This window comes from Telmatherina bonti (genome assembly GCF_933228915.1).
Source record: "Telmatherina bonti genome assembly, chromosome: 23".
Classification (NCBI taxonomy): Eukaryota; Metazoa; Chordata; class Actinopteri; order Atheriniformes; family Telmatherinidae; genus Telmatherina; species Telmatherina bonti.
The window spans coordinates 21,681,274-21,699,943 of record NC_136632.1 but is presented as its reverse complement, the minus strand read 5'-3'; the positions used below and the strand labels follow the sequence as shown (position 1 = coordinate 21,699,943).

General features: G+C 37.9%; 1 protein-coding gene across 1 annotated transcript; it reads right to left on the bottom strand.

Annotated features, from left to right (window-relative positions):
* Positions 1-2,861: 2,861 nt before the first annotated feature.
* usp44 (ubiquitin specific peptidase 44) lies at positions 2,862-12,475 on the bottom strand. The gene is made up of 6 exons (XM_079263580.1): positions 12,411-12,475; positions 7,801-9,519; positions 6,698-6,896; positions 3,630-3,738; positions 3,241-3,491; positions 2,862-3,137 (listed from the first exon to the last, which is right to left on the bottom strand). Exons 2-6 carry the CDS (start codon positions 9,358-9,360, stop codon positions 3,013-3,015), a joined length of 2,244 nt encoding a protein of 747 aa, XP_079119706.1. The 5' UTR covers positions 9,361-9,519; positions 12,411-12,475; the 3' UTR covers positions 2,862-3,012.
* Between the last annotated feature and the right edge of the window lie 6,195 nt (positions 12,476-18,670).

The window sequence follows — 18,670 nt, the reverse complement described above, 5'->3', positions numbered from 1 at the left end:
CTCATTGCCACGTTCAAGAAAGCAGCTGGAGATGATTTGATCTTTTTTTTTAACATGGTCAGAAATTACATTCAAGTAAGCTGTGGCATTTCAACCATCTTTAATTTGTACTAACCCACACCATTACACCAGGAAATGATTTTCTTTCTTGTCAAATTTTGGTGAGTCTGTGGGAATTGTGACTTGAGTAGCATCAGATCAACTTAAAACTCTAGTCCTCAAGGTTTTTGTTGTCTACATGCTCAAACACACCTGACTGAAATGAATGAATAGGTTGACAAGAAGCTGATGGATCCATTTGATTTGAATCAAGTGTGTTTGAGCAGGGAAACAACAAATACTTACTGAAGACTGGCCCTTGAGGACTGGAGTTTGATCCCCTGTTTGTTTGTTATAAGTGTTTATTTATGTTATTCAAGGCCAGATTATCCAATGGGCATTATGGGCACAGACCCAGGGGCCCACATCCATTGGGGGCCCATGTAGGGCATACACCAGCAGTTTGGACATGAAACAAAATGTATATAAAAGCCAGATAGTCACACCACAGTGTCTAGTGTATTGCTACTGGTACCACTGGCTGAGAGATGTTAAAAATGTCATTTCACTGTGTATCATTCACAATTTTCACAATGTTTTGTTGTGGATTGGGGTCCCTGGAGCACTGTGGGCCCAGGGTCCTGAGCACTTTTAATGTGATAGTTGCCTTTCTGTCATCCCCAACTAGTTTCCCCAAACAGGTCCGGCTTAAATCTTTTTTTATCCCTTAATTTCAACTTCAGTAAGCCATCTTGAATCATGACTACATGCCTAAAAACAATCAGCCAGATTTACATATTAGCTGTCTCTGTTAGCGAGCAGCTAAACAGGTGGAGCTAATTAAGAAGATGGTGCCTAGAAGTGGTCATAGTTAATAAAGTCATTGTTTCTTTCTTCAAGTACAGTCAAGCTAGTGAATACATATAAACAGATTTTTTTAGATTAGTTACTTTTTTATCTTTTAGAAAAGATGAAGCAAAATATATTTTCTACCATTTATTCAGAAAGTTTCTCGTTTTGGAAATCACACCTGTTAGCTTAATATGTCTTGCTGTAAACGTAAGTAAACACAATTTTATTAGTAAGCAAGGTCCTTGTTCACTCTAATGAAAATAAATAAATCTCGCTAATCTCTGAAATTGATAGCTTTCCAACTACTTAGTAGTTGCTGTTTTTTCGTCCTTTTAGCTAGGCTGTTTGCTACTGTTAGCCCATAATTAACAGGTGTTGCAACAAAATCTGTGACCCATGACAATCTCTGACCGCAGGGCGCGACCGTGAACATTTATGGGAACGAGCGAGGTCTTCCAACACTTATATTAAAAATAACAAAAACACATTTATTAGTACCTCAGTAGGGATATTAAAGTCTGACTTCCTCATAATGAAAGTAGATACAGTAATAAGTAAAATACTCTGATTTCTATCAGTGACTTGTGATTCTGGCTATGTGAGCGTCTTAAGCCAAATTGTGTCTGATCACATATTGTGTAACATTCATTTACAGGGGTAATTATGATAGGTCAGATTTTTGTGTTACAAGATATAATTATGTCCAGTCAAACATAAAATACACTGACATCTTTCGTAGAAAAATGAAAAAATATTCTCATTTATTGAGGTAATTTTCCTAGAAAAAAAAATTGAGGTAACAATTTGCATAGTATAACTTCCATAAAATTTACACAAACACACATACACATTTACTCACATCCATGGAAACAAAAATACTAACAAATAACCTCTGACAATGAAGGAAAAACATGATGAAGTGTGCTTTGATTCTCCTCTACTGGACAAATCAAAAGAAAAATGAACAGTAAAAACAGTAATAACTGCTGGTGGTGTTGAACAATCAGAACAAGTGGTTGTATAAAACTTTTTTTTTTCCAAACTCTGTGGCCTTGTCTGAAGAAAAAGAAAAAAGAAAACCTCTGAGGATTTAAAAAGAAAAATACATTCATAATGTAAATGCTGGTTTGTGTGAATTGTATTTTGCACGTTCCACTTCTAATGAATTGATATGTACTATAAAAATAGATTGGCTCTGTCAAGAAAAGGGCACTTTTTCTGGGATTTTTGTTATTGTTAGGTTGGGGTTGGTTCACACTCTGAAGACAGTTACATTCTGGAAAAGAAAGATGGCAGAATTGAGCTGGAAATGATCCCTTTGGATAAGAAAACATAAGAACAACTCAGCAATTTTTTAACAGTTTTTGGAAATGCTGAGGTGTTTCCAAACTTGTCTCCTTTGGCTTGATATCTGCTTCAGAGTGAAAAAATAAAACTTCTTGTCTTGTTTGTTTAGTTTTCTAAACAACAGAAAATACAAGAATAATCACAACCTATTCTGTAGAAATTAGTGCATTTCTGGCAGGAAAAGGGCCAAAGTTTGGCCACGGCAATAAAATTGATCAACTTTTAGCTGTCCGGAGCACAGGGAGGCCATACCTACTGACTGAAAGTCACATTACAACCCTACATCCAGTTCTGTGTCAACTATCTAAAGTGACTGAGAGACATTTCAGCTGATTTCAACGAACAAACAGCATTTACAATCAACTAGCCAGCAGATGCAGGTGGGCACACCTGTACAGGACCACATGCATGTAGTTGTGCCTGGCTGGTCTGCTGGCTGCTACTGAGACACATCTTGGCTGATACTCTTTTAATAATAAAATACAAATGTACATAAATCACTTCACAATTCTTTGCTTTTAAAATACCTACATATAAACATCATATACAAGAAGTTCACAAAGCAGAAGCAGATTTTACAAAGGAGTCTTTCCACTTTTTTTCCTTTTACCTTACTTAGAAAAAATATACTAAAAAGTCCCATTTTCCCAGGTTAAAAAAATGCCAAAAAACAAGGATGGGAAGAGATAAAGAGCGATAAGATGGGGACTGTGCTGATGTTCTCTCACTGAGTGGTCAGGATGCAGCAGAGGTGGAGGTTCAGGGTGTGTGATCCTATAGCGGCCGGTCTTTGTCCTGAGTTACTCGCTGTGTGTAAAAGAGGATGTAGGCCTGAGCTCGGCAGACCTCATCTACTGAACACACATTCAGCTTAGAGTCATTACAGTGAACCCAGAAGCCTGAAGTAGATGAAGGAAAAAGAGAAATTTAACGTTTAAGAAACAAAGTTGCTTTCATTAATTTTACTTGCAATGCAAACAGAATTTAAAAGTATTGATTTACCTCCTTCTGTGTTATAGCAGTAAGCTGTGTAGTGGCCAGAGCCGAAACCCTTCCCATGATGCATCACCACAGCGGAGAGTTCGTACAGGAAGTGCTTGGGGCGTGGCGAGCCTGGAGAGCTAGGGCTGCTGGGACTGGAACAAGGAACGCCTTTGGGTGAGGGCTCTCTGCAGCAGTACGGCTCCATGTTGAGAAGTTGATCGAAGCAGACATGGACTCCGATTTTCTCCCGGTGGTTTCGCCCAGACCACCTGACAACCAATCACAAGCCAAAAAAATGTAAAGTCAGACAACTAAACTTCGTTACACTCAAATAAAACTGTCCGTCCTTTCTACTATTAGCCTGTCTTTCATCATCTTTACAGACTTCGGTTGAAATGTCGCCTCACCTGAAGCGTTTAAGGTGGAGCCTGAGGACCTGAGGCAGTTTGTGGACCATCAGCTGTTTCTGTGCTTCGGTCAGAATGAGGGGTTTGGAGGAGGTCCGACGTCTGGCAGCTGCAAACATGAGGTCAGAGGAGAATTAAAATATACAAAAAAAAAAAAAAAAAAAAGGAAGTTATTTACTGCAGTAGTCATGCAGGTAAACACTGTTGTCAACTCCTCACTAGCAAAAGTAATTATTGACTTTTCTGTAAGTAAAACATGTCACCATGTAATTTGCATAATCAGCCTATAATTGTAATGATGCAGAGGTGAAAACTGAAAAAACACACCCTGAATATATATATATATATATATATATATATATATATATATATATATATTTTACTTCAAAGAAGCATCATTCTGTCTATGCTTTTTGTTGTTGGGTTTGTTTTTTGTAGGGGAATCAATTTGTCAATAAGTTGTGACAAAATTATAGTCATGAAACTATTTACTTTAGTAATTACTTAACTTTATATTTACAATTCTGTAGACTCTATAGTTCTTTATTTCTTAACAGGCAGATGAGAAAGTGGGTGAGGGAGACACCAGGATTGATCCTGGTCTAGCTACACCATGTGAACTAAAGATTGCACACGCAGGAGTGTAAGGCTCCAAAAAAACAATTATTTTCCCATCGTTCTGTCTCACTTTGCTCCTGAAGTAATATTTCTGTCAACGTTTAGTAATCATGCTGCTCTGGTCTCTAATTACTTTTAATGGTAAAAACTCCAACACTAAGCTGTTGACGTTTCCTGATTTAGCCTCCTGACTTTGGCGGAGGTGAAGTGATAACTCCTGGCTAAAGCTGCAGCTAACTTGGCGTAAGCTTCCTTCACTTTACCCAGCAGACTCAACGGGAACTAGAGGAGCTGTGAGACATGGGTCTCATCCAAACAAAGACAGTTGAAATAGAAAAAGCTGTCAACTTATTCTGTGTCTCTGTATCGTGTTTTTTTTAAAGTTTAGTTTAACATCTGACTGTAAGTCAAGGCAGGGTCAGCCAGCAGCACATGATTCATACTCAGTCTGGACACGGATCAGATTAACATTTCCTGCTCTGACTGCAGCTGCACGAAGATCGAGCCTTTTGTGAGTGCTTTTGGATGAAGGAACCTTCGGCATATGGGCTCAAAATAAGGTCAATGATTTTGCAGCTGTAAATAAATGTTTGCAAATATTTTCAGAGTTTGTATACAGTTGTGCTCATATGTATTCATACCGTTTCATTAAAGAAAAGGCTGAATTTACAACAGTCACTCAAATAACTGGAGACTTAAAAAAGGAATAACTAAAAATTTGCAAAAAATATAGTTTATTAATATAAGACACTGTTTTTACATTTAAGTTTAAGAAAGAAAAAAAAAAAACAACAAATTGGTCCTGGACAAATTAGAGCACTTTTCTGTTGAACAGTGGGACAAAATACCTGTCAACAGGTGCAGAAGTCTGACTGAGAGGAACAGAAAACACCTCACTGTAGCGGAAACATTAAAGGATTGTTCAACAAAATATTACTTTATGAGTGATATGCAATAAATTATCTTATTTGTTTGCTTTTTAAATAAAAATATTTCTATTGAACCAGAATTAGAAAATAATGTAATGATTTTCATAAAATTTTTATTTATTATTAGTTTAGTCAATTTCAGCTTGTTTTACAGGCAGCTGTTTTTTTTCCCTTCTTTAATGAAATATGAGCACAACTGTATGTAAATCAAGTTTAGTCAACCGAGGGGAAAAATAGCCTTATATTCATGTTCGTGAATACGTAGAAAGGATCTGCATGGTCATAAAAAATGTGTATTTGTAAAGAAAAACAAAAGTTATTTTGCAAACATCTGTTTACCAATGCAAAGTGCAAAATGACATGCAAGACTCTGAAGTTGTCGATGCAGATTTTTGTCCCCTTATACCTCTATCTTATTAGGTGATGACAAATCAAACAACCCAAACATAGAGCAAAAAGCTTTCTGTCACCCTCATAGACTGTATAAAAGATGGATAGAGCCCCCGTGACGTCACACATAGGTTTCTGAAACCCTGAATCGAAGCTAATTGGACGGTTTCCACTGTCGGCATCTTGGGATCGTGTGTGCCGTCACTCCCAGAAAATACAAAAATGGACAAAGGGGTGGGGCTGAGACTGGGGTTGTTAGCATGAAGGGTGGATGATGGACATTAAGAGCTGAGGGAGAAACTTCCCCGTAGGCTCCACTTTTGCCTGCCAGAGGCTGCCTTTTGGTGACCCCGCACCACTGCAGGCTCTTCAATATGAATAGATAAGATGTACAGACTCATGAGATAAACCAGTTTTACCAGTCTGAATCTGGATCAGCAGATGCTGCAACTCTTTCTGAAAACCGCCTTCCGTCACCTTAACCTGGCGGTTACCGGGAGTTATCATGCCACTTCCTCTCAACACGTTCACAGGCAGATTTTTCTGATTAAGTTAAATTTACAAATACAAACGCTTCAATTATTTGTAATATTAATTTACAACTAAATCATCTCTATGAAACTAAACTGAGCCCAAAAGGGAAGACGATACACAATGTTTTCACATGCGTCTCCTAAAATCTCCAATAACTGCAGAAATCGTTGCTAGATTTGTAACTAGTTGCTAAATACAAAAGAGCTGCAGGAAAAGTACATAAATAATTATTGCAAAACCGCTGTTGAGAGTTTTATAAAGTTCTACTTAATCTTATTTTAGCTATTTTTCTTTTTTCTATTTTTTAATTTAACTAATTAATTAATGTAACTGCATCAAGCATAAAAAGTTAGTTTATGACAAATACTTTTCTGTATAAATATCTGTTAAGTAATTCTATATTAGTTAAATCTTTCATTTATATGCATTGATGTTGCAGCTGCACAGCATAACACATAATAGCAAAGCAAAGTAGCTTAAATGTGTAAAGAGAAAAAAAATCAAGTTAATCCCATGTAAAATGAGTCTTAAAATAAGCACCACATCTATAGTAGTTGTTTCTGAAATAAAACAAAATTGTTTAACCGCTTCACTCACAGTTACACTGGTCACAGGCATAGATGTTTCCCTCCAGCGCTTCAGTCTCTGTGAACTTCGCCAGCATCTCGGTCAAGTGGCACGAAGCCTGAGCAGCTGACTCCCTGCTGTTACTGTGATATCGCTCAGGAAACTCCAGAGACAAATCCCAGAAAGGCTCCACAGTGTTGGAACGATGGTCGCATGCCAGGCATGTCACCTGTGTGTGAGGATGAGAAAGTCCCAGTGAAAGGAAAGCTATACTTTGGGAATACTCATAATAAGCTTGAAGTACAGTGAACAAATACAAACTTCACTTTGGATTGACATAAATTTATTTATCAAAAGGAGCAAAAGCCATCTGAATCATTGCTGAAGTGAATGGTTGCAGAGCTGAAGACTGCCAGAATCACTGCAGACAGCCTTCTATTCAACAAGAGCAGGTGCTGCAGTGTGTGCTATGCCTCCACAAGTAAGAATTAATCTCTTGTCCTCATTCTCGCTCTCCTCACTGGCTGCTTAAACCTGCTTACCATTTATAAAATAAAGTGAAGCAGTAACACGTCTGATCTCATTTTAAAGATGTATGTTTAGTAGGGTTGTGACGATATGCTTTTGCCCGATTCGATTGCTATTTTTTGGGTGCCGATTCGATTTAAATTGCGATTCTCATAATTCTTTGATAATGCTAAATTTTGTAGATTAAAAACAAAAAAAATGTATAAAGCTTTTTTTTGCCCGTCATTTTTCTTGATTTCAATTGGGATAAAAACACAGTAGCCAGATCATCATTCTACTGCTATAATGCCCAAGAAGACAAGTAAAAATATCAATAAAAATAATAAAAATGACAAAAAATTTGTAATGGATCATTTTTATTTGAAGAAAAAAATAAATAAATCGATTTTAAAATTGTGAAGCAAAAAAAAAAAAAAATCCAGATTTTCGATTCGATTTTCCCACCCCTAATGTTTAGTAATAAATCTTTCAGGACTATTTAATGAATAAGTGTCTTGTTGGAATTAATGCTTGCTGTAAAGCACATGTTGATGAGTCAGATTATGAACAGAGATTTATTCAAGGTTTGTTGGGCGAAGGTAATTAAAGGTGAGTTTGTCTCGTACCTGACTGAGGAGCTGACCGTGAAAGATGGTGTTGACCACGCTGAGCACCTGCTTGATGAGTCGTTTCTGTGTCTGTGGGACCCCTGCAGTGGTTGTGTGCTTGCCGGTGCTCTCCAGCTCATGCTGCACCTTATCCAACAGCTCACACAGGAACTCCTGAGCGTCCTGCTGGGCGTATCCTCTGAAGGCAGGGATCAGCTGCCACACCGAGTGGAGCATAGCAAAAGGCGATACCAGCGCCCATTTGCCAGACCACATAACTTGGAACAAGGTGTGTAGCTCGTGGCAGAGAGATATGTGCTTGGAGCTGGGCTCTTTGGGTTGTATCAGCTCCATGCTGCGGGTACGTGAAGCTCCACCGCTCAGCCCTGCACCAGAGCCTGAGTTGGTCTGTAGTCCCTTCCTTTGAGACAGGGGGGATTGTGAGGAGACCTTTCCTGCCAGCTGGCCGTGGACGGCAGATGCCAGTAGTTCCAGTGCTTGGGTCAGGTCCAGACGCAGAAAGCACTCTCTGAAAACATGCAGGTGACTCAGCACCTGCAGGATGGAGTTCATATAACAGGTGTTTCCTAAATTACGTAAACCCGTCACTCCTGGAGTGACTGTGGGACGTCGTTTGAAGGGTGAGCCACCTTGTTTGGTAATCTGCTTGCGACGTGCGGGGATCTGGGTAGTGCGGGGAGTTGCTGAGGGTGTTTTGGGCCTCGATTTGGAAGTAAAGGAACGGGTCCGGGGTTTGGAAGCTGGTTGGGCTTTTTTTGTTTGTTTGGCTTTTTTCGAGGTTGCACTGACACAGCTACGAGTCCGTGGCCTGCGGGTTCGAGGAGGAGGCGCACAAGTTTTGGTCTTTCTGCGTGCCTGTTTAGAGGTTGGTGTGGTGATTGCCGTATCCGCAACTTTCTGGCTTTTCCGACGCAACCGACAACTCTTCCTGAGAGGAGCATTCTCCAGCTCCTCCTGTAGCTGCCTCTTTAGAGCACGTCTCCGTTCCCTGGCCTCCCTTTTCTGTTCCTCTTCCACTTCCCTCTTTCTCTCTTCTTCCTCTCTCTTCTTTCCACATTCAGTCAGGCCAAACCAAAGGCGGAAGATACGTCCCATAAGTGCCCTGCGGCGGTGCCACAAGGCAGTAAACATTCTGTCCTCATCCCGAAGCTGCAACTCGCTGGCGCCGCATGGAATGAGGTTATCCGATGAGGCGCTAGAAGAGCGGAGGGTGCGCCCACTGCGGGTGGTAACCTCATAGTTCTGACTTTGAATAGCACTGAGTGTGCTCCGAAGCAGCTTGAGGTCTCCGGTGGTGTTATCATTCAGAACATAGTCATCACACAAGTAACAAAAAACATAAAGTTCATTAACTTCCATAGCCAGTGGGTGGCGCTGCTGCTGGAAGTGCTGCAGGGCATGTTCCTCGATGTAGCGGCCACATGCCACATGTGCACAGCCCAGACAGGCCCATACAGACTCTGTGGTGTTGCAGTCAACACAGTGCCACTTCTGGGGATTGAGGATGGAATGATCTGGGGCCAGCCGCAGCCGCCCCACATGCTTACACCTGTCCATTACACACACCTGCCGGCCGAGTTGGCTGGCTGTTTGTGTCAGTCAACAGCTGACCGCGTGTGCGTGTAAGGCCGAGTGTGTCTGTCAAGGTTAAACGCTGGCTTCATATCACCATGGTGAGGCGAGAAATGGGACCCTACCAGGGCATGGTGGTGTTTTCTGGAAAGGAAAACAAAACAAATCGGATGGGAGAAGATGAGACGAAAGCAAATAAACAAAAAAAGCAGGATAAGAAACATTACCATCTGTTCTTCAAAAGTGGCATATTTATTACTTAACAAGTAAAATGTGTAGTTTAAAATGAAAAAAAGCAGATCCAATGCATTTTTGCTTCATGCCAGTGAGCTTTTTATGCTGCAAATGCATCAAACCAGGCCAAAAAACTCTTAACTCAAAGCTGCTGACCTGCACTGACTGTTTTACGAGGCTACAGCTAGACATGGTTAACTAAGGCGAACTGACAGCTGGCTGGAAAACTTAAACATTAACATACAGCAACATGGTTTGTAAGTAAATAACTAGTTAATAAACATGATTCTACGAGGCATATTTCCTGTTAAAGTCATCTGCTGTTAAAGTCAGCGTGTTTATGAAACCTAGATGCGTAAACTTCAACCCAACAAACCCCTTTTCCTAAACAGTAAAGCTTTAAGAAATGGTCTTGGGATTGATAACTTCAAAAAGCATCATTTTAGCTTCCTCATAAAAACTCTCAAACATTATGTACAAATTTTAACCACAACAAATAAAAGTTCAGAGACTTTGAAAATGTGCAGGATAACCTATTTGACTACTGTCAAACAGCTTGTAATTTAGATCAAATCAAGAAACTCTTCTCTAAATCCAACAACCAGTCTGGACACATTCTCTAATGCTTTACTTTCACACCTCAAAGGGCCAGTGTCCTTCGGAGAAAAAAAATATGAAAGAGGGGATCCTTGAGTTGCTTGTTAAACCACAGCTATTAAATTCAAAGTAGCAAGATTACCAACAAAAGGGGACTCTGAACCTCCAAAGTGTACACTCGCTGTCCGGGTACAGGACTGCCTTTACCAAACTCAAGGGAAAATACTGCTAGAAAATACCCCTGTCAATACAGCTATGCAGACATACTTAAAAATGTCCATTTTCTGCTAATTTATTTACTCCACGTAATTTCCTAAGAAATTTACTACTTTACTACTTTTGTTTATGATCATTGGTGATGGTTAAGATTTTACAAAATGGACTAAATAATGAGCTTTAAAGTACAACAAAGCAACAAATTAAACCGGCATTTGTAGTCGTTGAACTCTGACAAAAATTAGCTTTTTTTCAGGTAATGTGAGATAGCCATGTTAAACTGTTTAAAGGTAGAGTATGTAAGATTTTCAATATTTTCAAAATAAATTAACAAAGAAAATAACTACAATTATATTTAGATAGTTTTTTTGAACATGTAGGTTCCAGTCTGTCCATATTTGATGCGTTTATTAAATCACAAGTTTAATTAATGACAAATGACAAAAATCACTTTTTCTTTTACTGGTAGGCAAACATTTAAGAAGGGTCTTTGTCATTAATTAAACTTGTAATTTAATAAAACATCAAATGTGGACAGACTGGAACCTACATCTTTTAAAAATATCTAATTATGATTGTAGTTATTTTTTTAGTTAATTTATTTAGAAAATATTGAAAATCTTACATACTCCACCTTTAAGCAAATCATGCAAATAAATTTAACATTTAGTATAAATTTCTGATTTTTAAAATCAGATTTAAGTAAAGACAAGACATACAGAAAATGGATAATGCATGGCTAAACTTCGCTTTTAATGCTAATATTGCATTTTATCTTAAACCATGGATTTGTCTGGTATTGATGTATTTTGCATTGATGAGCAATTATTATTATTATTGATGTCATGTATAATCATCTGAGAAACCACACCATTAATAGGTTCTATATATCTATGAAGGGATAAAACTAAAGTTTCTAACTATTTTATTACTCTACTGTTCACTTTTTTCATCACCGGTTTATCAACAAATCTAACTAAGTTTCAAGTTTATCAGTTCTAGTAAAGGAGTGGGCGTGTTTATTCACTAGTAATAATCAGATCTTGCAGCAGCTGTGATATGAAGAGGATACCGTGTCTGTCAAGCATCCAGGACTGATCATGTGGAGGTGTTAAGCTCTTACATGGTTTAATCTTTAAATCACTCTGCAGGAAACCTTCAATGCTGTCATGTTGGGACATTCATAAAAACGTGGCACATTTACACATCAAAACCTTAAGAATTAAACAACACTATTCATGAATAACTAACTTAATCGACAACAAGACTGAAATCATTTAGAAAATAATTATATTAAATAGAGTTATTATTCTTGAGAGTTTATCCCGAGTTTTGTGTGTCAGACAAGTCAAACCAGGCAAAGCGCTTTGCCTGGTTTGTCCTTGTGGCTGCATGGTTCAAAGTGGCTGGAAACTACTCATCCTTGCCTTAACTTTGAGTAAATGAGCCACAACAAGTACGGAAAGTGAGCCAACAGACATCACGACACAACAGCTGAACAGTATACGCTGTTTTTGTCCAAAGAAAAACTCGAAAGGATTTTCTCTTCACGGCTAAATGTGAGCTAGCAGCAAGCTAACCTGTTACAAATAGCTATGAGGATTACCAAATACTGAATTATTAAGAAACAAAACAACAAATCAAACAAAACTTCCTGTACATTTCACGGGGCAATCGTTAAAAACAAATTAAACTACAAGTAGAGCACCTAAAAGCCTTTGCATTTTATGCCATTTCTACTGTTTTAAAGTGTTTATTCAAGAGATTAATGAGCCGTCCTTGCTGCTAACATTAGCCTGGAAGGCTAACTAGCATTAGTACACGATGCTAACGCCGATAATCCCAACAAGTTCATGCATTAGCCTGGAGGACGGCTTCAAGCTTCAGGCACCAACATCCGGGGTGTGTTTCAGCGAGAATACATGTCTATTCCATTATACTTTAATAAACGTGCGATGGAAAATTAATTGTTAAAGAAAGCAGCATACCGAGCCTCTCCTTCAAGGCAGTAACTCCTCTGTTTCTAAAATGATCGCCATCTTGTCAGTCCTTGTCGCGTGGTGTTGGCTTGAGCGCGTCCTCACGATACGTGACGTTGTTGTTATTGTTTACCATAATGTTTAGTGTGTTTATCTTTCGTTTAAAAATTTAGCAAATATAAAGAATCATAATAATTTAATATTGTACCGTTTCCACTTCTCTCTGCGTATTTTATGTCGTTTTCGGAGAAAAGTACCACTAACAGTTAAATAGATATTAAAATGACTTATTTTTAGAATAATCTACTTTTAATTCTTTAGTACTTCATCACTGCGTTAGACATGGTTTATTCGACTGGATATAATTTATAATTAATGAACAAAGGAACTAAGGCATAAGTTGCAAAATCTGAAAATACAACAAGATATTAACAGTTTTGGTGTGTAATTTTACAAAGAAAATAAGAAAGGAGAGAGAGAACACTATATACGAGTAGTTCAAGTAATCTGAACTATTCTTCTTGCTTACATAGTAACGAACTGAAAATAATAATGACGGGAAGATAAAATCACTGCACTGCACTGAAGACTAAATCTGAGACAGGGTCGCTTTTGGCCACTAGAGGGAAGAGTTGCACCATCCTTCATCCCTTATAATTACCACAATGACCACTGCAAACTGTAATAACTTTTAATTATCCTGTCATTGGTCTTTTAAGGAAAAGTACACTTACTTAAGTGTAAGTTTTTACTTACTATTTAAGTTTTTTACTTCTACTGTATTATATTTCTAATGGGAAGATTGCACTTTTGTCCCTGTCACAGTTCCCAGATGCTCCAGGTTGTTTGTATGTGATGACAATGTAATTTTCTAAAGAAAAAACAAAAATGATCTTTTATTATGAAGCATAAAAATGTTGCAGCACTGATAAATTTTAGCATTCTTTTCACAAAACAAATGTGAGCCAATACTGCAGTGTTAGATTATATGTTGTTTTATAAAATGGGATGAAATGAGATATGTGTGTATCTTATCAACATTTTTAATATATCTGCAAATTATACCATTTATTGCATATCACTTGTTATTCATTCGCAGGACCGTGAGGATGAAAGCAAAGTCTGATAATGCTGAATTTTATCTGTGTGAACTTGTTTCACTTTGACACAATCTTATAGTCTCTTCAGAAGATTTTTTCCTTTGTGTTCTTCTATTAACATTTGGCTCACAAACCATACATTTCAAATGTTCTTTTACTGAGAAATCTAAAACAACATTTTGTTTTTTTTCAAGCTTTCCTTATGTAGCATTTTAACACAAATATAACAAGACTGTGTGGAATTCTTGAGATGCTTTATTTATTAATTAATTTCCAGAAAAATAGGAAATGAATGCTTTTTATTGAAACATGCATACATAAATTTAAGTGTAATATATCAGGCAAATACAGAGATAGTAAAACTTTTAATTGAGCCGGAATTTAACATTGGAATACCTTTCTTGTTATTTCTTTATGCAGTTTTTGGGAATAGTAATTTAAAGGTCGTATTTGGATATTGGCTGCTTTTTATTATGTTCTCTTTCAAGATGATCTCACAGTGGTTTAAAACGCTGAGGCCCAAGCTCTGGGGATGACTTATCACCGAGTGAGACCTCTCTCCACTAACTGTCAGTGCAGTTCTTTGTGTCCTGCAGCATTTCTCCACCATTTATCCCTTTTCTCTTCCTTAAGAAGGGCTTCTTACCAACCACCCTTCATGAAGACCAACAACAAATGGATCAGCTGAAGGTCCAGAAGCATCTCAACATTCCACAGGTGTTGTTTCACTTTTTTTTTTTTCCTCTCAAGGACATCACTTTCAGATACTTTTAAACTACTGCAGGCAGTGTTTTTCTTATGTTCTTCACTTATCCAGTTTCCTCTAAAATTTAAAACACGTTTTATATGCAGAAAAAAGGAAAATAATGTCAGACATTCAATAAATAACATCTTTCATTTTACCTTTCTAATGACATTCTACACATCATGCTGAGATATGCCAAGTTTTCAGCAAATAGATCTTCGGGAATCACCTTGTACATGTAGGTTTTTCAACACCTGTTAAACTGTCCTGTCTGTGTTTTTTCATCTATACAACAAAATAGGAATATATGATGCGTCCTTGTGACATGCTGTGAAAAATGCTTGGTTCTTGTCCCTTCTGTGTAAACACAACTCTGGTTCATCCTTTGAGTCAGGAACCTTTTTTATGCATGACTCAGAAATCTGTGTTAAATGGCTTAACATGAAATAAATCAAATTAAAATGGAAAAAAAAGGGAAAAACATCCAATGTCCAAACTAATTGTTTGACTTTAAACCACTGCAAGAAAATCTGCTTTCTTTGAAGCAAACTATGAAGAATTGAGGTGTGTCTGCAGACTTCTGCACAGCTCTGTATGCATAAATAAAACCAGAGAGCGTACTATGTTTGCTATTCCTTCAGATTAATTGCATTTGACCTTTTCCTGCCAGTGTCTGCAACTCTCAGTCTCAGGTAACTTAATCATCCTAATTTAAGCCTTTTCTCTGCCACTTTTATGGATCAAGTTGTGTTTATTGTGCACCTTTTCTCTGTGAGGGTCTTTCCTAAATGCTGGTATAGGATGCAGGTGCAGCACTTCATGCTGGTTAATGAGGGTTGCATGGTGGTACAGTCACTATGTAGATCATATCAGTATTTTGCCAAATTTTTTTCCTTAAGAAACCAACTTTCTGCTGTTTGTATCACAGATTTAAGTCTCATTTGTGATCTCTGCAGGAAACATACAAAAGCAAACGTTTTGCAAGTGTACATAAAGGAGAGGAGGGATGTGAAGTCAGGTTAATGCAACACTTTCTAAATTCCTCTATAAATATTCGTCATTTTTCATCAGGCCAGAGCTCAAAGGCAGTCATAGAGTTCCATTCAGGAAATTGTGGCTGAAGGGAAAACTTTTAATCTCAACACATGCTCCCTGATTGTATGTGAAGAATCCCTCTCATGTACTGATTAGTGGGGAGCTGATCCATACAAGCCTTGTTAAACCCCCTCTGAACCGGCCGAGTGCGTGTTGCTGTACCAGTGTGTGTGTGTGTGTGCGTGTGTCATTGGGCCAGAGGTTTTTGTGAGAGATTAAGGAGCGTTTGTGAGTGACTTAGAGAAAAAGGTATGTGTTGATTTGCCATGCGATGCCTGTGAATCATCTCTAATGTTTTTCTCTCTGAATGTCCCCGGGCCTTTACTCCTCTTCATGTCCGCACATGCAAACTCTCCCTTCCTCCCTCCCTGTCCTTTTTTCATCTGCCTTTCTCATAAACACACCTCTCACTGTTATTTAACCACTGAAGTTTGCTTGTTCTGTCACCTAATCAGTACCTTCGCTTCATTAAATAAAATGATGAAGTAACTAAAATGTCACCGATTATCCCTGACCGTTATGGCTTGAACTTGAACTTCATCCATCTTTGCTGCTTCTTTAAGCTCTCGGTTTTGGCTTTTGGCAATATTTACAGTATGGTTGAGTATCCCAGTGTTCTCATGAACTCTTGTTTTCAGCAAACAGGCTGATAAAACGTACTGTACACCACATCTTCAGTGCCAAACAGAAAGACAACATCAGTGACTAGCTGGTGTGGACAGATGAAGCTGTTGAGCTGAATCGCCAGATTTTTTCCCAGGGGCTGATAGATACTAAATATTGGACTTAGATTTGTCATTTTATGACTCGTATAATGTTATTTACTGCCTGGTAATTGTCTGTTTCTAGTAGATGTGGCTGACAAAGTACTCCAGGAGAGTCTTGTTGATTGTTTCCAGCCATAAAGTGATTTGCAAAAGGAAGGCTGATGTTGTTGGTCTTAAATTTTAATCTTGATCAGATGTGTTATTAAATTTTAAAATAAACAGATGGAATATTTTTCATTTAATTTTATAGGGAACCAAGTGTAAGCTGTAAAAGAAAACACAATGCAGGATTGAGAAAATATATATTTTAAACACAGTTATACAAAGATTTAACATTTCAAATGCTGAAAGGAGAATTTTAATTCAATACCTGTCTGATAATGAATGAGCAACATGTTTAATGAATGTCAAGATCTTCAGTTTCTGAAAAGTATAAATACAACAAAAGACTGAGAAAATTGTGCATCTAAACCTTACACATTTTCTGTGTTAGTTCTTCACATTTGTAGAAGACTTAAAACCTTTTTTTTTTGTAAATTCCCTCTTTAACTGTACTTTTATGTTAGTCATTATTCTTCACCTTGTGATCTTTACCTCCCTATTTACCTGCAGGGTTGTGTGGGACTGCTGGCTATACCAGCTGCTCATGGTGAGAAGCTGCGTACAACCTGGATAGGTTCCCATGTCATTACAGATTCAACTTAGGGAGATAAATAACTATTTACACTAACTAAAAATACTAACTAAATACCAATTCAGCTAATATTATGTTTTTGGACTGTGGGAGGGAGTCGTAGTACCTGGAGAGGCAATGGTGCAAACCAGTAAAGCACCCTTATTAATATATTAATATATTAATATATACATATTTTAAATGTGCATTTCAGGCTAATTTATTTTTATTTCTGAGACCAGAAGGGCTGGGATTGATCGAGTTATTGTCACAAATCGCTTTATTTACTTCAGACCGACCCTCTCCGTAGGCTGTCAGATCAGCCTGCGGGCAAAACGAGTGGATTGAGACTCTTCCGCATTAAGCCCCGCCTCCCGCCACCGCACTACATCGGGAGTGCGCACCGCACCTGCTTTCGCCGTCATTCTAACATCTCATAAACAGAAGGATTAGGCTAATATGAACTCAATAAAAAAACAAAATACAATGTCAACACATAGCATACAGCCCTACATGTTGGAACCTGAATCAGAGCCTGAAAACGAAGTGGAAAACAGCAACCCACAGCAACGAATGCAGCAGGATGTCTCTCTTTGGTAAACTCACCAGCCATCGTTGGAAATAACTTTATCCCACGTTTTCCACCCGCCTGATGTATTTGTACATGCCCTTGTTAACCAGTAGAAGGTAACCAATCACCGAACCTTATCCCCCGGGACGTCACAAGGATTTCCAAGTAGAAAAAACTCTCTAAAACGACGCGTTTTTCGTCGCCATGGAAACCGAATGGAGAGAGTGCTGGAACTCAAACTCAAACTCAAACATGCGTTTAGGTGATAAAAAAACAGTGCCGTTCACATGTCTGATGAGGATTCAACACTGCAACACTGTAGAAAGCTCAGAAAACTCCAAATACCATAATAGCACCCCTTTAAAAAAAACTAATAATTTCATGCAAATTAATATTTCAATGGCAAACTATTTATGGAAGTCATAACTTGCTGGAAAATATTTAGGAAAAATCATAATGGCACTCATTCTGTAGTGAAAACTGATTTCAGGGACAGTAAAAACCTGTTCTTAGCACAGTTTATTGTTGCATCTACAAGGATTTTACTCTGAAAAAAAAGTACACACAATCCAGAAATGCAGCAGCATTTATTTTTATTTAAGTTTTGTTTTGAGCCTATTACAGGCGGACTAAGGTCAAGTATTATACTGTTTTATGATGTGGGGAGGTTACCATCTGGCTTGAAATAAACAACAAGAATCTATTATTCAATGGGGCTGAATTAGTGCAAAAACATATGCACAATGTGCACATCTGCAAATGCACAATTAAGATTTTCAGAACAATATGCTGCTAAAGATTATAGTTTCCTCAGGGCTACAAAAAGACACCATTTTAAAATGGTTCTTTACTTTTCATCATAGACAGATAACTGGCTCATCCCTAGGGCTGTGTGCCTTGTTGTGGTACATGAATTATTAATAAAACAGTATAAAGTGGCTAAACAATTTTTTGCCTCTGAAAATGGTTGGACTTGAATTGTAAATCAGTCAAAGAAAATACTTTAGAAGACCTACACAAAGCCCGAAGATGTATTGCTCAAGACCCGTCTTGTACAATGGAAGCAAAGGATAAAAAAATAACTAATATACTTCCACAGTAATCAAGACATTTATTAACAGCAGAATCTGCTGTTTCAACAATGATCTGCAGTAAAAGACAGAGAATCCTTATGGTATGCATTTCTTTCTGACACCTGGAGCTCATAAAGATAGAAATGGACACACACACACATGCATATTATAAAAAAAAACCTGCAGCTTTACAACATGTTTTCACAGTTTTCCCTGGTTGATAATTTCAGTGAAAGGCAGCCATT